General features: G+C 44.1%; 2 protein-coding genes across 3 annotated transcripts in view; one reads left to right on the top strand and one right to left on the bottom strand.

The window, feature by feature from the left end:
- The window catches only part of LOC133541952 (transcription factor IIIB 90 kDa subunit-like), a 277169-nt gene that overhangs the window by 221113 nt on the left and 34175 nt on the right, over nt 1–21881 (bottom strand). For both annotated transcript variants that reach the window (XM_061885688.1, XM_061885689.1), the window contains exon 6: nt 21393–21465. In XM_061885688.1, coding sequence (XP_061741672.1) covers nt 21393–21465 — 73 coding nt within the window. The remainder of the gene's footprint in view (nt 1–21392; nt 21466–21881) is intronic.
- Nucleotides 1918–15707, top strand: LOC133541940 (BTB/POZ domain-containing protein 6-B-like). The gene is made up of 4 exons (XM_061885669.1): nt 1918–2746; nt 8767–8857; nt 8935–9053; nt 14310–15707. The coding sequence occupies exons 1-4, from the start codon at nt 2337–2339 to the stop codon at nt 15340–15342; spliced, it is 1653 nt and encodes a 550-aa protein (XP_061741653.1). The 5' UTR covers nt 1918–2336; the 3' UTR covers nt 15343–15707.

The raw sequence follows: 21881 nt of genomic DNA, 5'->3' as shown, positions 1-21881 counted from the left end.
TGCCGTTTTCTCGGTCCGAATAGCACTTTTTGTTGGAGGCTCCCATTAAAATCAATATGTGAGGAGCCATCAACATGTGACGCCATTGTCTGCGACTTCCGGTAGAGGCAGGGCTTTTCTCCAGTTGCGAACTTTATCGTGGATGTTCTCTACTAAATCCTTTCAGCAAAAATATGGCAATATCGCAAAATGATCAAGTATGACACATAGAATCAATCAATCAATCAGTTTACTTATATAGCCCTAAATCACTAGTGTCTCAAAGGGCTGCACAAACCACCACGACATCCTCGGTAGGCCCACATAAGGGCAAGGAAAACTCACACCCAGTGGGACATCGGTGACAATAATGACCCAGTGGGACGTCGGTGACAATGATGACTATGAGAACCTTAGAGAGGAGGAAAGCAATGGACGTCGAGCGGGTCTAACATGATACTGTGAAAGTTCAATCCACAATGGATCCAACACAGTCGCGAGAGTCCAGTCCAAAGCGGATCCAACACAGCAGCGAGAGTCCCGTTCACAGCGGAGCCAGCAGGAAACCATCCCAAGCGGAGGCGGATCAGCAGCGCAGAGATGTCCCCAGCCGATACACAGGCAAGCAGTACATGGCCACCGGATCGGACCGGACCCCCTCCACAAGGGAGAGTGGGACATAGAAGAAAAAGAAAAGAAACGGCAGATCAACTGGTCTAAAAAGGGAGTCTATTTAAAGGCTAGAGTATACAAATGAGTTTTAAGGTGAGACTTAAATGCTTCTACTGAGGTGGCATCTCGAACTGTTACCGGGAGGGCATTCCAGAGTACTGGAGCCCGAACGGAAAACGCTCTATAGCCCGCAGACTTTTTTTGGGCTTTGGGAATCACTAATAAGCCGGAGTCCTTTGAACGCAGATTTCTTGCCGGGACATATGGTACAATACAATCGGCAAGATAGGATGGAGCTAGACCGTGTAGTATTTTATACGTAAGTAGTAAAACCTTAAAGTCACATCTTAAGTGCACAGGAAGCCAGTGCAGGTGAGCCAGTACAGGCGTAATGTGATCAAACTTTCTTGTTCTTGTCAAAAGTCTAGCAGCCGCATTTTGTACCAACTGTAATCTTTTAATGCTAGACATGGGGAGACCCGAAAATAATACGTTACAGTAATCGAGACGAGACGTAACAAACGCATGGATAATGATCTCAGCGTCTTTAGTGGACAAAATGGAGCGAATTTTAGCGATATTACGGAGATGAAAGAAGGCCGTTTTAGTAACGCTTTTAATGTGTGCCTCAAAGGAGAGAGTTGGGTCGAAGATAATACCCAGATTCTTTACCGTGTAGCCTTGTTTAATTGTTTGGTTGTCAAATGTTAGAGTTGTATTATTAAATAGAGTTCGGTGTCTAGCAGGACCGATAATCAGCATTTCCGTTTTTTTGGGCGTTGAGTTGCAAAAAGTTAGCGGACATCCATTGTTTAATTTCATTAAGACACGCCTCCAGCTGACTACAATCTGGACCTGCTATCCCCGTTTGAATAAGAAAATCTCATTTCGGTAGGCCTTGAAGTGGTCAAATGTACGGAATATGTACTGTAATGTGCAATCTACTAATAAAAGTTTCAATCAATCAAAATGCTACAGTTGTGTTTCCAGTATGTAGGTTAATATTCCAGTTAGTTTTACCCTCTAAAACGAGTAAAATGCAAGGGTGTGATTGTTTGTCAGTATTGGTATTTTGTTAATAATCTCACTTGGCCAATAAAGCGGATTCCGATTTATTGGGCTCTAACCAGCGAGGCGGAGGAGGACGAATTGTCCGGTGCGTCACAGCTATAGGCGGAGCATTGCTGCCAGTGACGTCAGCGTCCTACGTGATGGTAATTGGTCGAGGGCAGAGAGGGAGGCGGGGGCAAAAGGGGACCAGATCCAGGAGTGGAAAAAAAAAAAAAAAGGAGAAAATAAAAATCCCAGCTAGGAAAGTCTCCATAACAAACATCTTCCAGCGAGGAGCTGACACCCACAATAAGGAGCTCAGCGGCCGGCTTCGTCGCTCTCTACGGCCGCTTCGGAGCGACAGAGAGCGGAGGTGTCAGCTGCGGATTTGGGAGAAAGGAGATGAGCTGACGGTCACGACACGGAAATAAGTTGGACTCGGACTAACAACAACAACAACAAAAACAACACCGGGCCCAGTCTGACGGGTTGTTGTTTTTCTCCACGCAAACTTGGCCGTCGACGCCGTGTGGAAGCGGCGCGGAGGAAAAGGGGAAAAAGAGGCTGACTCCCCCGTCAACACTCCGCACGACTACCGCGGGACAGCGCGCCGACAAGACCGCTTGCTTGCGCCGATGCCCACGGCAGACTGCAGGCTGCTCCATCATGGCCGGATCATGAGGTGCCTGACCTGCCTCCTCCTGCTGCCAGACACCCTGAGAAAGTCCAAGAAGCTCGGCGGGCTCCCGGGCAGACTGCCGCTGTCCTACGACGTCCCGAGCGGCAAGAAGCACAAGAAGATGGCCGCGGAGCTTTGTCCCGCTTCCGCCGGCAACGGCAACCTGGCCAGCGGCACCACGGTGGCGGACGCCGAGAAGACCAAGGAGGCGCCGGTCGACCAGGCCGCCGGCGGAGGCGGAGGCGCCGGCGGGGACGACGGCGGAGGCGCGGCGGCCACCAGCCCGAGCACGCAGCAGAACATCAGCAACAACAACACCGCGGAACCCAGGAGCTGGCAGTCCAGCCACCCCACGCTGAGGGAGAGGTACTCCCACGACCACATTATTTCATTTTTTACCCTGAAAAAAGCTATACCAAATTAAATGCATCATTATTATTATTATTACCCTATTAGCGTATACCAGCCCTGCTATAATAGTATTTTACTGGACAACCTATTAGGTACACCTTCTAATGAGGCCCAGTTCTGAAAATCAACCTTTACAAAAGACTTTGAAGTGCTGATCAGGCTTAAAGGAGAACATTATCACACTTTCAGAAGGGTTAAAACCAATAAAAATCAGTTCCCAGTGGCTTATTTTATTTTTCGAAGTTTTTTCCAAAATTTTACCCATCATGGAATATCCCGTAAAAAGGCTTCAAAGTGCCTGATTTTCGCTATCTGTAAATCCACCCGTCCATTTTCCTGACGTCACATAGTGACGCCAATACAAACAAACATGGCCTTGCATGGCAGCTCCCTCCATCAGTGTGTGAATGTGTGTGTGAATGGGTAAATGTGGAAGTAGTGTCAAAGCGCTTTGAGTACCTTGAAGGTAGAAAAGCGCTATACAAGTACAACCCATTTATCATTTTATTTATAGAACGGCAAGCTATAGCGACATTAGCTCGGATTCAGACTCGGATTTCAGCGGCGCTCACACTTTTTCTGCAGGCGAGCTACTTTTCAATTGACCAAGTCGAGGAGATCTACCTCATTCCTATTTCTATCCATCCATCCATTTTCTACCGCTTATTCCCTTTTGGGGTTGCGGGGGGCGCTGGCGCCTATCTCAGCTACTATCGGGCGGAAGGCGGGGTACACCCTGGATAAGTCGCCACCTCATCACAGGGCCAACACAGATAGACAACATTCACACTCACATTCACACACTAGGGACCATTTTAGTGTTGCCAATCAACCTATCCCCAGGTGCATGTTTTTGGAGGTGGGAGGAAGTCGGAGTACCCGGAGGGAACCCACGCATTCACGGGGAGAACATGCAAACTCCACACAGAAAGATCCCGAGCCTGGATTTGAACCCAGGACTGCAGGACCTTCTTATTGTGAGGCAGACGCACTAACCCCTCTGCCACCGTGAAGCCCTTCCTATTTCTAATTTATATTTATTTATTTATGAAAGAGACATTTTTGTTAACAAGTTAATGGTGTTTAATGATAATACAAGCATGTTTAACACACATGGATTCCTTTCTTTCATGAAGACAAGAATATAAGTTGGTGTATTTGATTCTGATGACTTGCATTGATTGGAATTAGACAGTGGTGCTGATAACGTCCGCATTTTCAAATGGAGGAAAAAAAAAAAGCCCTCCTTTCTGTCCAATACCACATGAAAGTGGTTGGATTTGGCATCTCATTTTTCCAACTTGCATACTTGATTTTAAACACTTTGTTATGAGAGTAGCATATGTGTGTGGCCCTTTAAGCAGGTGAGTGATGTCAGTGAGTGTGCGGGTGGGCAAGCAAGTGAGAAAGCGGTCGCTGAGGGCGGGGGAGAAATACATTGGCATCAAACTCCGTAGCTTGCTAGCTTGTGCACGCTAGCTTTCTGAGACTCTTATTTTGTTAGCACAGGCAGGATGAAACAGGTCTTTTATGGTGAAGACAGGAACTGTGCTGTCGGTCTTTAGAGTTTTGACAGTAGGTACGGAGTCTCTAGAAATAAAATGTGTTTCTCTGCGTCCGCCCTGTTAGTGATTTTTTTCTTAAATATGAGCTCGCAGCCGCCAGCGTCATCTCACAAGATCCTCGGGTGCCGAGAATGTCAAACAACTGACGAAAGTGAAGTCTTGGTATGATTGATGATTGCTCATTTTTATGTCTATTTTTTAATGCCTGGCTTGAGATCGACTGACACACCCTCCGAGATCGACCAGTCGATCGCGATCGACGTAATGGGCACCCCTGGCTTAAGCAATTCAACAGATTACGCATGTATTGAAACGGATGGCAGATAGCGAAAACAAATTTGAAGAAGAAACTGAAGCTATTGAGCAAATAGCTATTGAAGCTATTCGGCGATCGCCTTCTAACCAACGATTGCATCTTTTGACCACTGGAGCAACTTAAATCTGTCGATTGGCAAGTGTTTGTTTGGCATTAAATGTGGGTGGAGGGAAAGGCTGGATGCAAATATAGCTACGAATGTACATACAGCTTGACTAAATAGCATGTTAGCATCGATTAGCTGGCAGTCAAATATGTCTGATTAGCATTTAAGTCCATAACATCAACGAACCTCACCTTTTTTATTTTGTTGACTTTATCGTTGGAAATGCATCTGCTTTGAGTGTGCCAGGATATCCGCACATTCTTGCCATTTCTGCCATGTTAGCATCGATTAGCATGCTGTGCTAATCGATGCACATTCTACGTAAATCAACTTGAATCCGTCCCTGATCGTGTTGTTACACCCTCCGACAACACACCGACGAGGCATGATGTCTCCAAGGTACAGAAAACAGTCGAGAAAAACGGAAAACAGAGCTGGTTTGACTTGTGTTACATGTAATGTTCCCATTGTAACGTCACGGGTGAAAGGTCATCGCTCCGACGGCGAACAATTGAAAGGCGTTTAAATCGCCAAATTCACTCTTTTAGAGTTCGGAAATCGGTTAAAAAAACATACGGTCTATTTTCTGCAACTTCAAGGTATATATTGACGCTTACATAGGTCTGGTGATAATGTTCCCTAGACATAAAAAAATAGTCACTTCCTCAGTGTAATGCGTTCTGGACATGATTAAAGTTAACATATATTGTAAATAGCAAAAATGTAAATTTATCATTGACTTTTGGCCAAAACTGTGCTGATGTTTGGATTACGATGTTGATGACGATCTGTAACCACAATAGATTTTTTTGCTCATTTTCAGCATCACAACATAGAAACCTGCTCGCGACTACTTAGTGCAGGGTGTCAAACATACGGCCCAAGGGTCAGATCTGGCCTGTGAACAGATTTTACCTGGCCTGCATGATGAGTTTGCCAAGATTAACCGAAGGGGACAAGCGGTAGAAAATAGATGGATGGATAATGAAATCCAGAGGCAAATACATACAGAGGGCAAATAATGTACAAATTTGATACACAACGTCAACAAAATGTGTCTGGTGACGGCGTGTTGTGGTTGAGAGAGGCCGTGCTAGCAACCTAAGGGTTCCCGATTCGATCACCAGCTTCGACCAGCCGGATCACGTCCGTTGTTTCCTTGAGCATCACACTTCACGCTTGCTCCGGGTGGGTCGTGGTTAGCGCCTTCCATGGCAGCTCCCTCCATCAGTGTGTGAATGTGTGTGTGAATGGGTGGATGTGAAAATAGTGTCAAAGCGCTTTGAGGACCTTGAAGCTAGAAAAGCGCTATACAAGTATAAGTGTTACTACTAACCTAAAATTTTTGAATGAAAGAAACCGCTATTCTAAATGTGTCCACTGGATGTCGCAATTGCAATTCTTTGTCTCATTGTAGATGATGCTACATATGTACAAAATAAACCACATCAGTCAAGGAAAATGATCAAACTACATAAATAACATAGTGTAATTTTCTTTCGATATATATCTTTTATCTTCATATATTGGAAATTAACTCCAATGAGTTGGCTCATGAAAATTACCACATAATTTATTCCATCCATTTTCTACCGCTTATTCCCTTCTGGGGTCGCGGGGGGCACTGGCGCCTATCTCAGCTACAATCGTGCGGAAGGCGGGGTACACCCTGGACAAGTCGCCACCTCATGGCAGGGCCAACATAGATAGACAGACAACATTCACACACTAGGGCCAATTTAGTGTTGCCAATCAACCTATCCCCAGGTGCATGTCTTTGGAAGTGGGAGGAAGCCGGAGTACCCGGAGGGAACCCACGCATTCACGGGGAGAACATGCAAACTCCACACAGAAAGATCCCAAGCCTGGATTTGAACCCAGGACTGCAGGAACTTCGTATTGTGAGCCAGACGCACTAACCCCTCTTCCACCGTGAAGCCCCTCACATATACATAATTTATTCATAAAATATAAATAACGACAGATAGAATACTATTAACCGCAACAGGTAATTGTAAAAAAACAACAACAACATTGTGATTTGTACAATCTCAGAATGTGCTTGTTCTATTTTTTAAACAAAGAAAACAATCTGACGTTGTCTTTATTTCTAAGTTATCGTGCCGTGATTGCGAGTAGATTTTTCTCCATGTGGCCCCCCCCATCTAAAATGAGTTTGACACCCCTGACTTACTGTATAATATTTTACCGGACACTACATTAGGTACACTGTGTGATGAGGCCCTGTACTGAAAATCAGCCTTTACAAAGATATTAATGCTTCTCTTTGATAGACATGGTCAAAGATGTAACATTGAATATCGTGCTTCAAGTTAAACAATGCAGTAGAAACAATCAATTCCTCCGTGTGATTGATACAAGCACAGTATAAGTCAATGTTACCTTTTGTAAAGAATTTTGGTGTTGACACCAGGCTAATCTTTCCTGTGATAAAATGGCAACCAAGGTGATCAAAAAGGTCAACGAAAGAACGAGATTCCTCTACAGAATCTCCTCTCTGGTCAACAAAAGCACCTTGAGGATTCTTGCGGGAACTCTCATTCAACCCTTCTTCGATTACGCTTGCACCTCCTGGTACCCCAGCACCTCCAAAACCCTCAAATCTAGACTCCAAACATCCCAGAATAAGCTAGTCCGGTTACTTTTAGACCTTCACCCCAGATCACACCTCAACCCAACCCACTTCTCCAAAGTGGGCTGGCTCAGGGTGGAGGACAGAGTAAAACAACTTGCACTGAGCCTAGTCTATAAAATTCGCTACACCGCCTTGATACCGAAGTACATGTCAAACTACTTCCTTAACCGCCATAACCACAACACCAGGGGGAGCTCCACAAACCACGTTAAACCCAGATTTCGATCTAACAAAGGTCTTAACTCATTCTCTTTCTATGCCACATCAATGTGGAATGCACTCCCAACAGGTATAAAAGTAAGTGCATCTCTATATTCCTTCAAAAGCGCTCTAAAACAACACCTCCAGGCAACTTCAACACTTTACTAATACCCTCCTCCATTCACATCCCATCTCCCCGGATTATAAACAACTCAAATGTACTTCTAATGTATATACTTGTTCTTATGCTATGTGAACTCACTATGTTCTCTGCTGGCTGTACATATCCTACTAAATAAGACCTACACTGTTTCAAAGTCCATTTCTCTGTTGATGCAATTGTTGATGACTGAAGTACTGATATCAACCAAAGCTTCTAGATCGTAGATAATGTAAATAATTCAATGTACATACTATGATGATTAACTTCTGTGATGACTGTATTATGTTGATAGTATATATCTGTACCATGAATTGATTAACGTGGACCCCGACTTAAACAAGTTGAAAAACTTATTCGGGTGTTACCATTTAGTGGTCAATTGTACGGAATATGTACTGTACTGTGCAATCTACTAATAAAAGTATCAATCAATCAATCAAAGACATTAGGCCAAAACCACGTAAGATTACCAGTAGAAGGCATTTAGATGTTTTTTTTGCTGTTGTAAAGTAAAAATAATCTCCAACCAGAACTCTAAATTCCATTTCAGCATCACAACTTAGAAAGATGCTACTTAAGTACCAATGATTGTCACACACACCCTAGGTGTGGCGAAATTATTCTCCATTTGATCCATCACCCTTAATAACCGCCTGGGAGGGGAGCAGTGGGCAGCAGCGCCCAGGAATCATTTTTTGGGGATTTAACCCTCAATTCCAACCTTTGATGCTGAGTGCCAAGCAGGGAGGTAATGGGTCCCTTTTTTATAGTCTTTGGTATGACTCGGGCGGGGTTTGAATTCACAACCTAGCCATGGCGGACACTTTAACCACTAGGCCAGTGAGTACTTGGTGTCAGTACTAGTGCATCATCTCCAATAAATAAATAAATAAAAAAGCAGTGTGGGTGGATGAGTTTTTCCCTGACACTAAGCTTTATCTGCTCCTTTGGGTTTTTTTTTTTTTTAGGAACGCCTTGATGTTTAACAACGAGCTGATGGCGGATGTCCACTTCGTCGTGGGACCCCCAGGAGGGTCACAGAGGGTTCCAGCACACAAGGTAAAGCGGTAGCGGCTTAATGAGATGCACAAAGATCGTGTACTGATGCGTCACTCCCAACCATCTCCTTGTTACAGTACGTGCTGGCCGTGGGAAGCTCCGTCTTCTGCGCCATGTTTTACGGCGATCTGGCGGAGGAGGAGTCTGCAATCCACATCCCAGATGTGGAGCCCGCTGCTTTTCTAATTCTGCTCAAGTGAGTGAGCCACCGGGCCGTCAGAGTCACTTCAAAGCTCCTTATTACCCGTCGCAGCGCCAGGAACGCTGGGAGAAGCGAGCGCGCTGTAATTGCTGCTTTTCTCTCCGACTCTTTGTTCAGCTACTAGCAGCTCGCTATAGAACAGCCTCCTAAAAACCTGGCAATTATCTTCGTGGGGAAACATGCAGAGCAGAGGTTAAAAATACCACACTCAGCCTCCGAGGTTTTATTTGGAGTGGGGGTGGGCATTGATGGAGGAGCAGTGGTTCACGCCGTAGCTAAGGTCATGGGTTCAATACCTGCTGCAGGTGAAAAACAATATAATGTGCTTCGATGGGATTCAATTTCGTGTTTGAACGATTCAATAAGGTTCGATTGTATGAAGGATTCAATTCTATGGTTATTATTTGTTGATGGACACATTCTTTTTTTTACAGCACAAAAGCATTCCTTGCTGTGCTTACGCATGTCAGAAGACGACTAGTCAGGACCATGGCAAAAAAGCGCTCAGACTAGATTTGTCCAAGCTAAATCTATGAGCATGAACTGATGAGAACTACTCGGGTGAGAGGCCAAGCTTCTTTTAAGTCAGAGGTCGGGAACCTTTTTGGCTGAGAGAGCCATGAAAGCCAAATATTTCAAAATGTATTTCCGTGAGAGCCATACAATATTTTTTAACACTGAATACAACTAAATATGTGCATTTTTAAGTCAGACCAACATTTTTAGAGTACAGTAAGTCTCTTATTCTTTTTAATAACATTGTTATTCTAAAGTTAAATAAATAAATAAATGATAAATGGGTTGTACTTGTATAGCGCTTTTCTACCTTCAAGGTACTCAAAGCGCTTTGACACTACTTCCACATTTACACACACATTCACACACTGATGGAGGGAGCTGCCATGCAAGGCGCCAACCAGCACCCATCAGGAGCAAGGGTGAAGTGTCTTGCTCAGGACACAACGGACGTGACGAGGTTGGTACTAGGTGGGATTTGAACCAAGGACCCTTGGGTTGCGCACAGCCACTCTCCCACTGCGCCACGCCGTCCAAGTTAACCAATAATAAATATTATACTTCTTACCATTAATGCGACATCTTGAACAGGTGCGATAGAAAACGGATGGTTGGATTCAAATGCATGAGAATGCTTTATAATTTGAATGTTATTTTTAACACTGTGATTACCAGCGGAATTATTAATTACTTATCGTGTTAAGCAATGCCAGGTAAGATTTATCTGAGAGCCAGATGCAGTCATCAAAAGAGCCACATCTGGCTCTAGAGCCATAGGTTCCCTACCCCTGTTTTAAGACAACTGATCAGTTAACGCCTTCTATAAATGTGACATGCTTCTAGTATTTTCAAACACGTAAAAAACAACATATATCCCCAAAGATGTTAAAGTACAAATGCAAACATGTCACATGTCAAATATATTTCTTTTAGTTAAGTCTGGGCTTCACGGTGGCAGAGGGGTTAGTGCGTCTGCCTCACAATACGAAGTTCCTGCAGTCCTGGGTTCAAATCCAGGGTCGGGATCTTTCTGTGTGGAGTTTGCATGTTCTCCCCGTGAATGCGTGGGTTCCCTCCGGGTACTCCGGCTTCCTCCCACCTCCAAAGACATGCACCTGGGGATAGGTTGATTGGCAACACTAAAAAAATTGGCCCTAGTGTGTGAGTGTGAAAGTTGTCTGTCTATCTGTGTTGGCCCTGTGATGAGGTGGCGACTTGTCCAGGGTGTACCCCGCCTTCCGCCCGATTGTAGCTGAGATAGGCGCCAGCGCCCCCCGCAACCCCAAAAGGGAATAAGCGGTAGAAAATGGATGGATGGATGGATGTGGCGTCACAAACGCCGAAGGTTTCTAGCCAATGGCTTAACTGAGGGACAAGGATGGGAAGTGACGTGGTGTTGTGGAGTTGAAAGGCGACAGGAAAGGTGCCGGGGAAGGGAGCGATACACATTAGTTTGCGCCTGTTGTACGAGAATGTGGCATTTTGTGAAAAAAAAGAAGGAAACTGGGAATCTGTCTGAGCCGCCATTAATTGGATGTTACACTGGAAAAACTCGAAATCTTGCCAAGAATATTTGTCTTATTTCTAGTCAAATTGTGTCAATGAACTTAATTTCAGACAATATCACTTATAACTAGAGTTATACCAAGATGGAGGACCTTGTTTCAAGACAGTGCATCTTGAATATCTTGTTAGGTGAGAAGATCTTGAAATGATCTTGTTTTGAGAAATATTTTAGATGAAATAAGCTTTTTCAACATGTCATGATGTTTTTATGCTCACAAGATGTATACAGCAAGGAGACGGTCCATGGTGTTGACGTTACGCATCTTGCGGGTAATTACCGTATTTTTCGGATTAGAAGTTGCTCCGGCCGAAAATGCATAATAAAGAAGGAAAAAAACATATATACGTCGCACTGGAGTATAAGTCGTATTTTTGGGGGAAATTTATTTGATCAAATCCAACACCAAGAATAAACATTTGAAAGGCAATTTAGAACAAATAAAGAATAGTGATCAACAGGCTGAATAAGATTACGTTATATGAGGCATAAATAACCAACGGAGAAGGTGCCTGGTATGTTAACCTAACATATTATGGTAAGAGTCATTCATATAACATATAAAACATGCTATATGTTTACCAAACAATCTGTCACTCCTAATCGATAAATCCGATGAAATCTTCTTCCTCGATGTTGCTTCAAAACAACTCTGCCAACTCCAAAAGGTATGCGCCTCTTCTTTTTGACGTTTTCTGCTGCATATTTCACTACATCCAGCTTGTAATCTGTAGTACATGATTTCCTTTTCGGTGCCATTTTTGTTCAGCCCTTCTCTGTTTTTATAAGTTACCGGCAACGTTGAAATGATCCATTTTAATAGCTACAGCAGTAGCATATAGCGGTTAGCATCCCAGGACCCACAATGCACTTCTGCCATGACCCTCCCCCGCCAAATTCTTATTGGTTTTTGGTGTGTGACGATTGCTGACATTTTCTTCGTCTCTTCCGCGAATGAGATAAATAATATTATTTACTATTTTACAGTAATGTGTTAATAATTTCACACATAAGTCGCTCCGGAGTATATGTTGGAACTCCGGCTAAACTATGAAAAAAACTGCGATTTATAATCCGAAAAATACGGTATTGGGCGGGCAGCCGTGAATCGCGTTGTCCATCCATTCATCCATCCGTCCATTTTCTACCCTTACAAGATAAAGATTAACCGTCCAGTAATTGCTAGTCTCGCGCAACACCTTGTCCATGTGTCTAAGTCTATTCTCCTCTTCAGTAACGTAACAAATGCATGACAACGCTGGTTTTTAAGACAACAACTCTCAACTGAGTTCAAATTTGACCTAAGGATTCACAGCCGGATCTTATTGATTAAGGTGGCTGTATCAGCATAGCTGAAACAGCCACTTCTCGAACCGGAAATCCGGTCGCATCGGTTTATCGTAAACAATCCTACTTGGAAGAAATAACCTGATCAACACTACAAAAGACTAAAAAGCCAAAGAACCTTCAGGGATCATTTGGACGATAACAAACTGAATGGTCTTTAATGGTGCGGACCTCTGCCAAGGCAACGGTGTCTCACTGGACTTAACCCACCAATATTCTCTGATAATTCTCTTCCGCGAATGAGATAAATAATATTATTTAATATTTTACGGTAATGTGTTGATAATTTCACACATAAGTCGCTCCGGAATATAAACTATGAAAAAAACTGCGACTCATAATCGGAAAAATACGGTATTTGGCGGGCAGCCGTGAATTGAGTTGTCCATCCATTTACTACCACTTGTACCTTACGGGGTAAAGATAAACCGTCTACTAATTGCCAGTCTCGCGCGACACCTTGTCCATGTGTCTAAATCTATTCTCCTCTTCAGTAACGTAACAAATGCATGACAACCCTGGTTTTTAAGACAACAACCCTCAACTGAGTTCAAATTTGACCTAAGGATTCATAGCTGAATCTGATCGATTAAGGTGGCTGTATCAGCATAGTTGAAACAGCCACTTCTCGAACCGGAAATCCGGTCGCGTCGGATTATCGTAAACAATCCTACTTGGAAGAAATAACCTGATCAACACTACAAAAGACTAAAAAGCCAAAGAACCTTCAGGGATCATTTGAACGATAACAAACTGAATGGTCTTTAATGGTGCGGACCTCTGCCAAGGCAACGGTGTCTCACTGGACTTAACCCACCAATATTCTCTGATAATTCTCTTCCGCGAATGAGATAAATAATATCATTTCATATTTTACGGTAATGTGTTGATAATTTCACACATAAGTCGCTCCGGAATATAAACTATGAAAAAAACTGCGACTCATAATCGGAAAAATACGGTATTTGGCGGGCAGCCGTGAATCGCGTTGTCCATCCATTTACTACCACTTGTACCTTACGGGATAAAGATAAACCGTCTACTAATTGCTAGTCTCGCGCGACACCTTGTCCATGTGTCTAAATCTATTCTCCTCTTCAGTAACGTAACAAATGCAGGACAACGCTGGTTTTTAAGACAACAACCCTCAACTGAGTTCAAATTTGACCTAAGGATTCATAGCCGGATCTTATTGATTAAGGTGGCTGTATCAGCATAGCTGAACCAGCCACTTCTCGAACCGGAAATCCGGTCGCATCGGTTTATCGTGAACAATCCTACTTGGAAGAAATAACCTGATCAACACTACAAAAGACTAAAAAGCCAAAGAACCTTCAGGGATCATTTGAACGATAACAAACTGAATGGTCCTTAATGATGCGGACCTCTGCCAAGGCAACGGTGTCTCACTGGACTTAACCCACCAATATTCTCTGATAATGTCTGTTCATACTCAAATATTACTAACGGGCAGCCAAATAGTATTGTGATGTAACGCCAAGCAGGAATCCCCCCTGCCATATTGTGTTGGTTGGATCCTCAAAAGCCCCCAAGTTGGGACTCCACCAGTGTCTGTGAGCTGGGTACTTCCGAGTTCCCAATATTTTGATCTTGGGTTGGACCGTTGCATTCAGGCTAATGTGATTCAATCAAAAGTAAATAGAATTTCCCCAAACCCCAGCCTGATCCAGACCCTTATAAACATTGTCACAAGTTGTTCTTGATTTGTGGGTATTGGTAATGTAGATTTGGTGTAAAAAGCAGTAACTTCCTTCTACTCATAGGTAGTCGTGGATGTTAAAAATCTTTCTTCCTTGTCCCAGGTACATGTACAGCGACGAGATGGAGCTCGAGGCGGACACGGTGCTGGCCACCCTGTACGCCGCCAAGAAGTACATCGTCCCGGCACTGGCCAGAGCCTGCGTCAACTTCCTGGAGACGAGCCTGGAGGCCAAGAACGCATGCGTCCTGCTCTCGCAGAGCCGCCTGTTCGAGGAGCCCGACTTGACGCAGCGCTGCTGGGAGGTGATCGACGCTCAGGCTGAGCTGGCGCTGCAATCAGAGGGCTTCTGCGAGATCGACCTGCAGACGCTGGAGATCATCCTGCGGCGGGAGACGCTCAACACCAAGGAGGCTGTGGTGTTTGAGGCGGTCATGAGCTGGGCTGCCGCCGAGTGCCAGAGACAGGGGCTGGGGCCCACCACCCGCAATAAGCGGCAGGTGTTGGGGAAGGCGTTGTTCATGGTGCGCATACCCACCATGAGCCTGGAGGAGTTTGCAGACGGGGCGGCTCAATCTGACATCCTCACTCTGGAGGAGACGCACAACATGTTCCTGTGGTACACGGCCGCCAACAAGCCCAAAGTGGACTTCCCCCTGACCGCCAGGGAGGGTCTGGCGGCACAGAGGTGCCACCGCTTTCAGTCTTCAGCCTACCGGAGCAACCAGTGGCGGTACCGCGGCCGCTGCGACAGCATCCAGTTCGCTGTGGACAAACGAATCTTTATCGCCGGGTTGGGACTGTACGGCTCGAGCGGCGGCAAGGCCGAGTACAGCGTCCGAATCGAACTCAAGAGGCAGGGCCTCATCCTGGCCCAGAACCTGACAAAGTTTGTGTCGGACGGATCGAGCAGCACCTTCCCGGTGTGGTTTGAGCACCCAGTGCAGGTGGAGCAGGACGCCTTCTACACGGTCAGCGCCGTGCTGGATGGCAATGAGCTGAGCTACTTTGGCCAGGAAGGAATGACGGAGGTGCAGTGCGGGAGAGTGACCTTTCAGTTCCAGTGCTCCTCGGACAGCACTAACGGCACCGGAGTGCAGGGAGGGCAGATCCCTGAGCTGGTCTTCTATGCCTGAGGACGGGTTCTCCTCACGGCCTTCCAGTCATGTAGCATCACAAACACTGACAAGCTGCTAGTTCTCAGACTCTTCCAGAAGGAATGGTGCGCTCAGCTTATTTAATTTAACATTATTCTTTTAATTTAAACACTTCTTTGCTCTGCGGTCGCCATGGAAAACACAGCAGTCATGTGATCCGGTCCGACCACGCCACTCATCTTCAGAGCGGCTTTAACTTTGTGTTCTGGTTCCCAAACGCAAAAATAAGTACAATTCTTGTTGTTTTGCACTTGAGGGCCCGCCCTCTGTTTGTTTGTTGTCGTTTATTTTCAAATGCTGTAACAGCTTGATGCTGACACTTGACATAAAAGGTCCAAACTGCACAGTTGCTTTGGTTATGGTTTCTGGATGAGGGAAGATTAAACATTTAAGGGGCAGCAGCACCCTCTGGCTAGCTCAGAGTGAACTGCATCTCATAGCTAGTATCCATACTGGATGAGTTGGTACAAATATTTACGAATACTTTAAATGTACAAACAATGTTGCATACACACCATTAGGTACACATGCATAATCTAATCGCTTCCAATCAGTTGTTTGTATTCATTTACCAACGTTAAGATGCTTGTACATCTATACTGTCTCATACTAAGAACCATTCCGAGTATTCCGATCACATTTTAAGGGGAACTGCACCTCTTTTGGAATGGTGCCTATTGTTTCCATTACAAAAAGCAAGAACACATCTTTTTTACGATTTTTAAAGATAAAAAACGCGTAATGGAAGTCCCCGTTATAGCCTTCAAAGCCTCTAAAAAAAACTTAAAAACCCTCCCTCAACGTTTTATATACACATTGCAAGTATATATATAATGTAGTAACAGACACCTTCATAACAATATGTAATAAGTATATATATATACATATATATAATGTCGTAACTGACACCTCCATAACAATATGTAATATATACACACTGCAAGTATATTTATAATGTAGTAACATACGCCGTCATAACAATATGTAATATGTACAATATACATGCTGCAAGTATACACATAATATGCAATATGTACAATATACACATTGCAAGTATATATATATATATATATATATATATATATATATATATATATACATATATACATAATGTAGTAATAGACAACTTCATAACAATAGGCAATATGTTCACTATTTACCATATTTTGATCACTTTAATCATTTCCGGGACTGATTTATTCAGCGCATTAATTTCTGTTTCCATAGCAGCGCCCATCTGACTTCTGGCAATTTGTGTTCCTACTTCTACAATCGAACACGAGGGTGTTTTCTGATCATGGCAGACTTAGTAGCAGATAACGAAGACGACTGTTTTTGGACCAATGAGAATTCACAACCTTATCTTTTTGAATCTGAATATACTGAGGATGAACTGCTGCTTATTGAAGCGAGCACGAAGGAAGAGTGAGGTGTTGGAGCAGACGGAAGGCGGGAGAGGGGGATGAAAGCAGTTTTGACGCAATAGAAATGCAACTTGGAGCCAAGCTATTTCTACATAAATGGAGTGCTAAACAGTAACATGTTTGACTTTTTAAAACGCCACTGTACGGAGTGGTACACGGCCGTAGGGAGAAGTACAGAGCAGTTGCGTCTCCCAGTCCTACTTGCCAACCCTTTCAGTGCCCCTCCCGAAAATCTCCCGGGGCAACCATTCTCCCAATTTCCACCCAGACAACAATATCGGGGGCGTGCCTTTGCGTGCCGGCCCAATCACATAACATCTACGGTTTTTCTCACACACAAGTGAATGCAAGGCATACTTGGTTAACAGCCAAACAGGTCACACTGAGGGTGGCCATATAAACAACTTTAACACCGTTACAAATATGCGCCACACTGTGAACACACACCAAACAAGAATGACAAACGCATTTCAGGAGAACATCCGCACCGTAACACAACATAAACACAACAGAATCCCTTGCAGCACAAACTATTCCGGGACGCTACAATATACACCCATACTTGCCAAACCTCACAATTTTTCCGGGAGACTCACGAATTTCAGTGCCCCTCACGAAAATCTCCCGGGGAAACCATTCTCCCAATTTCCACCCGGACAACAATATTGGGGTGGGGGCGTGCCTTAAAGGCACTGCCTTTAACATCCTCTATAATCTGTCATCACGTCTGCTTTTCCTCCATACAAACAGCGTGTCGGCCCTTTCACACAATATATGCAGCTTTTATACACACATAAGCGTATGCAATTCACACTTTGTCAACAGCCATACAGGTCATACTGAGGGTGGCCGTATAAACAACTTTGACACTGTTACAAATATGCGCCACACTGTGAACCCACACAAGAATGACAAACACATTTCGGGAAAACATCTGTACTGTAACAACAAAACAAATACCCAGAACCACTTGCAGCACTAACTCTTCCGGTACGCTACAATATACACCCTCCCGCTAACCCCAACCCCGCCCACCTCAACCTCCTCATGCTCTCTCAGGGAGAGTGTGTCCCAAATTCCAAGCCGCTGTTTTGCGGCATGTTAAAAAAAAAAATGATGCACTTTGTGACTTCAATAATAAATATGGCAGTGCCATGTTGGAATTTGTTTTCCATAACTTGAGTTGATTTATTTTGGAAAACCTTGTTACATTGTTTAATCCAGGGGTCACCAACACGGTGCCCGCGGGCACCAGGCAGCCCGTAAGGACCAGATGAGTCGCCCGCTGGCCTGTTCTAAAAATAGCTCAAATAGCAGCACTTACCAGTGAGCTGCCTCCATTTTTTACATTTCATTTATTTACTGGCAAGCTGGTCTCGCTTTGCTCGACATTTTTAATTCTAAGAGAGACAAAACTCAATTAAAATTTGAAAATCCCCAAAAATATTTTAAAGACTAGGTCTTCACTTGTTTGAATAAATTCATTTATTTTTTTTACTTTGCTTCTTATAACTTTCAGAAAGACAATTTTAGAGAAAAAATACAACCTTAAAAATGATTTTAGGATTTTTAAACACATACCTTTTTACCTTTTAAATTCCTTCCTCTTCTTTCCTGAAAATTTAAATTAATGTTCAAGTATTTAGTTTTTTTATTATTGTAAAGAAGAATAAATATATCTTAATTGAATTATTAAGTTTAGCTTCTGTTTTTTTGTATTTGTGAAATATTTCTTCAAACTTATGATCAAAATTCAAATAATTTATTCTGGCATACCTAGAAAATCTGTAGAATCAAATTTAAATCTTATTTCAAAGTCTTTTGAATTTCTTTAAAAAAAAATTGTTCTGGAAAATCTAGAAGAAATAATGATATGTCTTTGTTAGAAATATAGCTTGGTCCAATTTGTTATATATTCTAACAAAGTGCAGATTGGATTTTAACCTATTTAAAACATGTCATCAAAATTCTAAAATTAATCTTAATCAGGAAAAATTACTAATGATGTTCCATAAATTCCTTTTTTTAATTTTTCTCAAAAAGATTCAAATTAGCTATTTTTTCTCTTCGTTTTTTTCGGTTGAATTTGGAATTTTAAAGAGTCGAAATTGACAATGAACTATGTTTCAAAATGTAATTTTCATTTTTTTCGTGTTTTCTCCTCTTTTAAACTGTTAAATTAAGTGTTTTTTTCATTATTTATTCTCTACAAAAAACCTTCCGTAAAAGGAAAAAAAATGTACGACGGAATGACGGACTGAAATACCCTTTTTTTTTTATAAATATAGACTTATTTATTAAAGGTAAATTGAGCAAATTGGCTATTTTTGGCAAATTAAGTGTGTAACAAACTGGTAGCCCTTGGCATTAATCAGTACCCAAGAAGTAGCTCTTAGTTTCAAAAAGGTAGGTGACCCCTGGTTTAATGCATCCAGCGGGGCATCACAACAAAATGAGGCATAATAATGTGTTCATTCCACGACTGTATATATCGGTATCGGTTGCAGTGTTTCCCATAGGTCAGGGTTCTATTTGTGGTGGTGTGGTCGGGCGGCGGGGGCGATGACCAAGAAGAACGTGGAGTTGGAATATAATTACAACACTTTATGTACGCGATGCCGCCCCCGATCGCGTACATAAAGTGTTGTAATTATATTCCATCATGTGAACATCGGGGGCGGTACCTCAGGATTGGCAGACCGGGGTGGTGGTTCCTCTCTTTAAGAAGGGGGACCGGAGGGTGTGTTCCAACTATCGTGGGATCACACTCCTCAGCCTTCCCGGTAAGGTTTATTCAGGTGTACTGGAGAGGAGGCTACGCCGGATAGTCGAACCTCGGATTCAGGAGGAACAGTGTGGTTTTCGTCCTGGTCGTGGAACTGTGGACCAGCTCTATACTCTCGGCAGGGTTCTTGAGGGTGCATGGGAGTTTGCCCAACCAGTCTACATGTGCTTTGTGGACTTGGAGAAGGCATTCGACCGTGTCCCTCGGGAAGTCCTGTGGGGAGTGCTCAGAGAGTATGGGGTACCGGACTGTCTTATTGTGGCGGTCCGCTCCCTGTACGATCAGTGCCAGAGCTTGGTCCGCATTGCCGGCAGTAAGTCGAACACATTTCCAGTGAGGGTTGGACTCCGCCAAGGCTGCCCTTTGTCACCGATTCTGTTCATAACTTTTATGGACAGAATTTCTAGGCGCAGTCAAGGCGTTGAGGGGATCCGGTTTGGTAACCGCAGGATTAGGTCTCTGCTTTTTGCAGATGATGTGGTCCTGATGGCTTCATCTGACCGGGATCTTCAGCTCTCACTGGATCGGTTCGCAGCCGAGTGTGAAGCGACCGGAATGAGAATCAGCACCTCCAAGTCCGAGTCCATGGGTCTCGCCCGGAAAAGGGTGGAATGGGGAGGAGACCCTGCCCCAAGTGGAGGAGTTCAAATACCTAGGAGTCTTGTTCACGAGTGGGGGAAGAGTGGATCGTGAGATCGACAGGCGGATCGGTGCGGCGTCTTCAGTAATGCGGACGTTGTACCGATCCGTTGTGGTGAAGAAGGAGCTGAGCCAGAAGGCAAAGCTCTCAATTTACCGGTCGATCTACGTTCCCATCCTCACCTATGGTCATGAGCTTTGGGTCATGACCGAAAGGATAAGATCACGGGTACAAGCGGCCGAAATGGCGGGGCTCTCCCTTAGAGATAGGGTGAGAAGCTCTGCCATCCGGGAGGGACTCAAAGTAAAGCCGCTGCTCCTTCACATCGAGAGGAGCCAGATGAGGTGGTTCGGGCATCTGGTCAGGATGCCACCCGAACGCCTTCCTAGGGAGGTGTTTAGGGCACGTCCAACCGTTAGGAGGCCACGGGGAAGACCCAGGACACGTTGGGAAGACTATGTCTCCCGGCTGGCCTGGGAACGCCTCGGGATCCCCCGGGAAGAGCTAGACGAAGTGGCTGGAGATAGGGAAGTCTGGGTTTCCCTGCTTAGGCTGCTGCCCCCGCGACCCGACCTCGGATAAGCGGAAGATGATGGATGGATGGCACTTTATGTACATATTTATATACAAATTTATATAATATTTTTATAATATGTAACTACAAGCTCTATTCACAGACAGAGTCCCATTGCTTTTATGAACGGTCGAGCAAGTCAAAAGCCGGGAAAAAAAATAAATAAATAATAAATACAAATTTTATTTTATTTCTTTAATTTTTATTTGTGGCGGCCGTAATTCTTTCGTGGCGGGCCGCCACAAATAAATGAATGTGTGAGAAACCCTGGGTTGATATCGGAATCGGTGATTAAGAGTTGGACAATATCGGATATCGGCAAAAAAGCCATTATCGGACATCTGTAGTCTTATTAAATGAATACTTTTCACACCATCAAACATGATAACCTTAGTAGAAGCTGAATTTGTACTAAATTGGGCCGAAAAGTTGCTTACAGTGCTTCACACCAAGTATGAGATCTATACAATTCTCTGGGATGAATGGACAATCTTTGGTCTTGTCCGGAGACTTTGAGAATTCCACACAGAGTTTTTACGGCCGTCCCGTGTGTTTGGGATTCAGTCAGTACCGTGTCACGAGAACATGGGAAGGGGAGCAAAGTACCTATAGCTGGAGCTTTGATGCACAGGTCTCTGGACAGGGCTAGGAAGGTTTTTCCCAAAGTGTACACGTTGACCTACGGAGGAGAGCAACAAAAGTCAGTCAGTGGAACATAACTCCAAACTTTCACTTTCATAAGTTCTGCAATTAGCTTTGGTCCTTATATGGACTTCCTGTGTCTTTCCTCTTATTGGTGGTAAGAACCAGAATCTGAACGGAGTTGAGTTGCATACTGAGACCACACTAGGGTGGTTAGGTAGGTTTCAAAGCACCCTAAAAAAACTCCCACACAATTTTCAAGATTAGCAAGAATTAGCATTCGGGGAGACCGTCTGATTAATTAAGGCGAGTGTGTGACAGGTAGGCCCGTCCCACCACAGATGTTTCATTGTGTCGGAGCCAGGACACCCCCAGAAGGCTTGTAGTACACCCCTCTCCTCCGCGGCTGCTGGTGAAAGGCCGTGCTGCATGACAAAGGCACGAGGACACACG

This window comes from Nerophis ophidion, linkage group LG24 (assembly GCF_033978795.1).
Source record: "Nerophis ophidion isolate RoL-2023_Sa linkage group LG24, RoL_Noph_v1.0, whole genome shotgun sequence".
Lineage (NCBI taxonomy): Eukaryota > Metazoa > Chordata > Actinopteri > Syngnathiformes > Syngnathidae > Nerophis > Nerophis ophidion.
The sequence above is the reverse complement of the archived record's forward strand: the minus strand, read 5'-3'. Positions and strand labels throughout refer to the sequence as shown.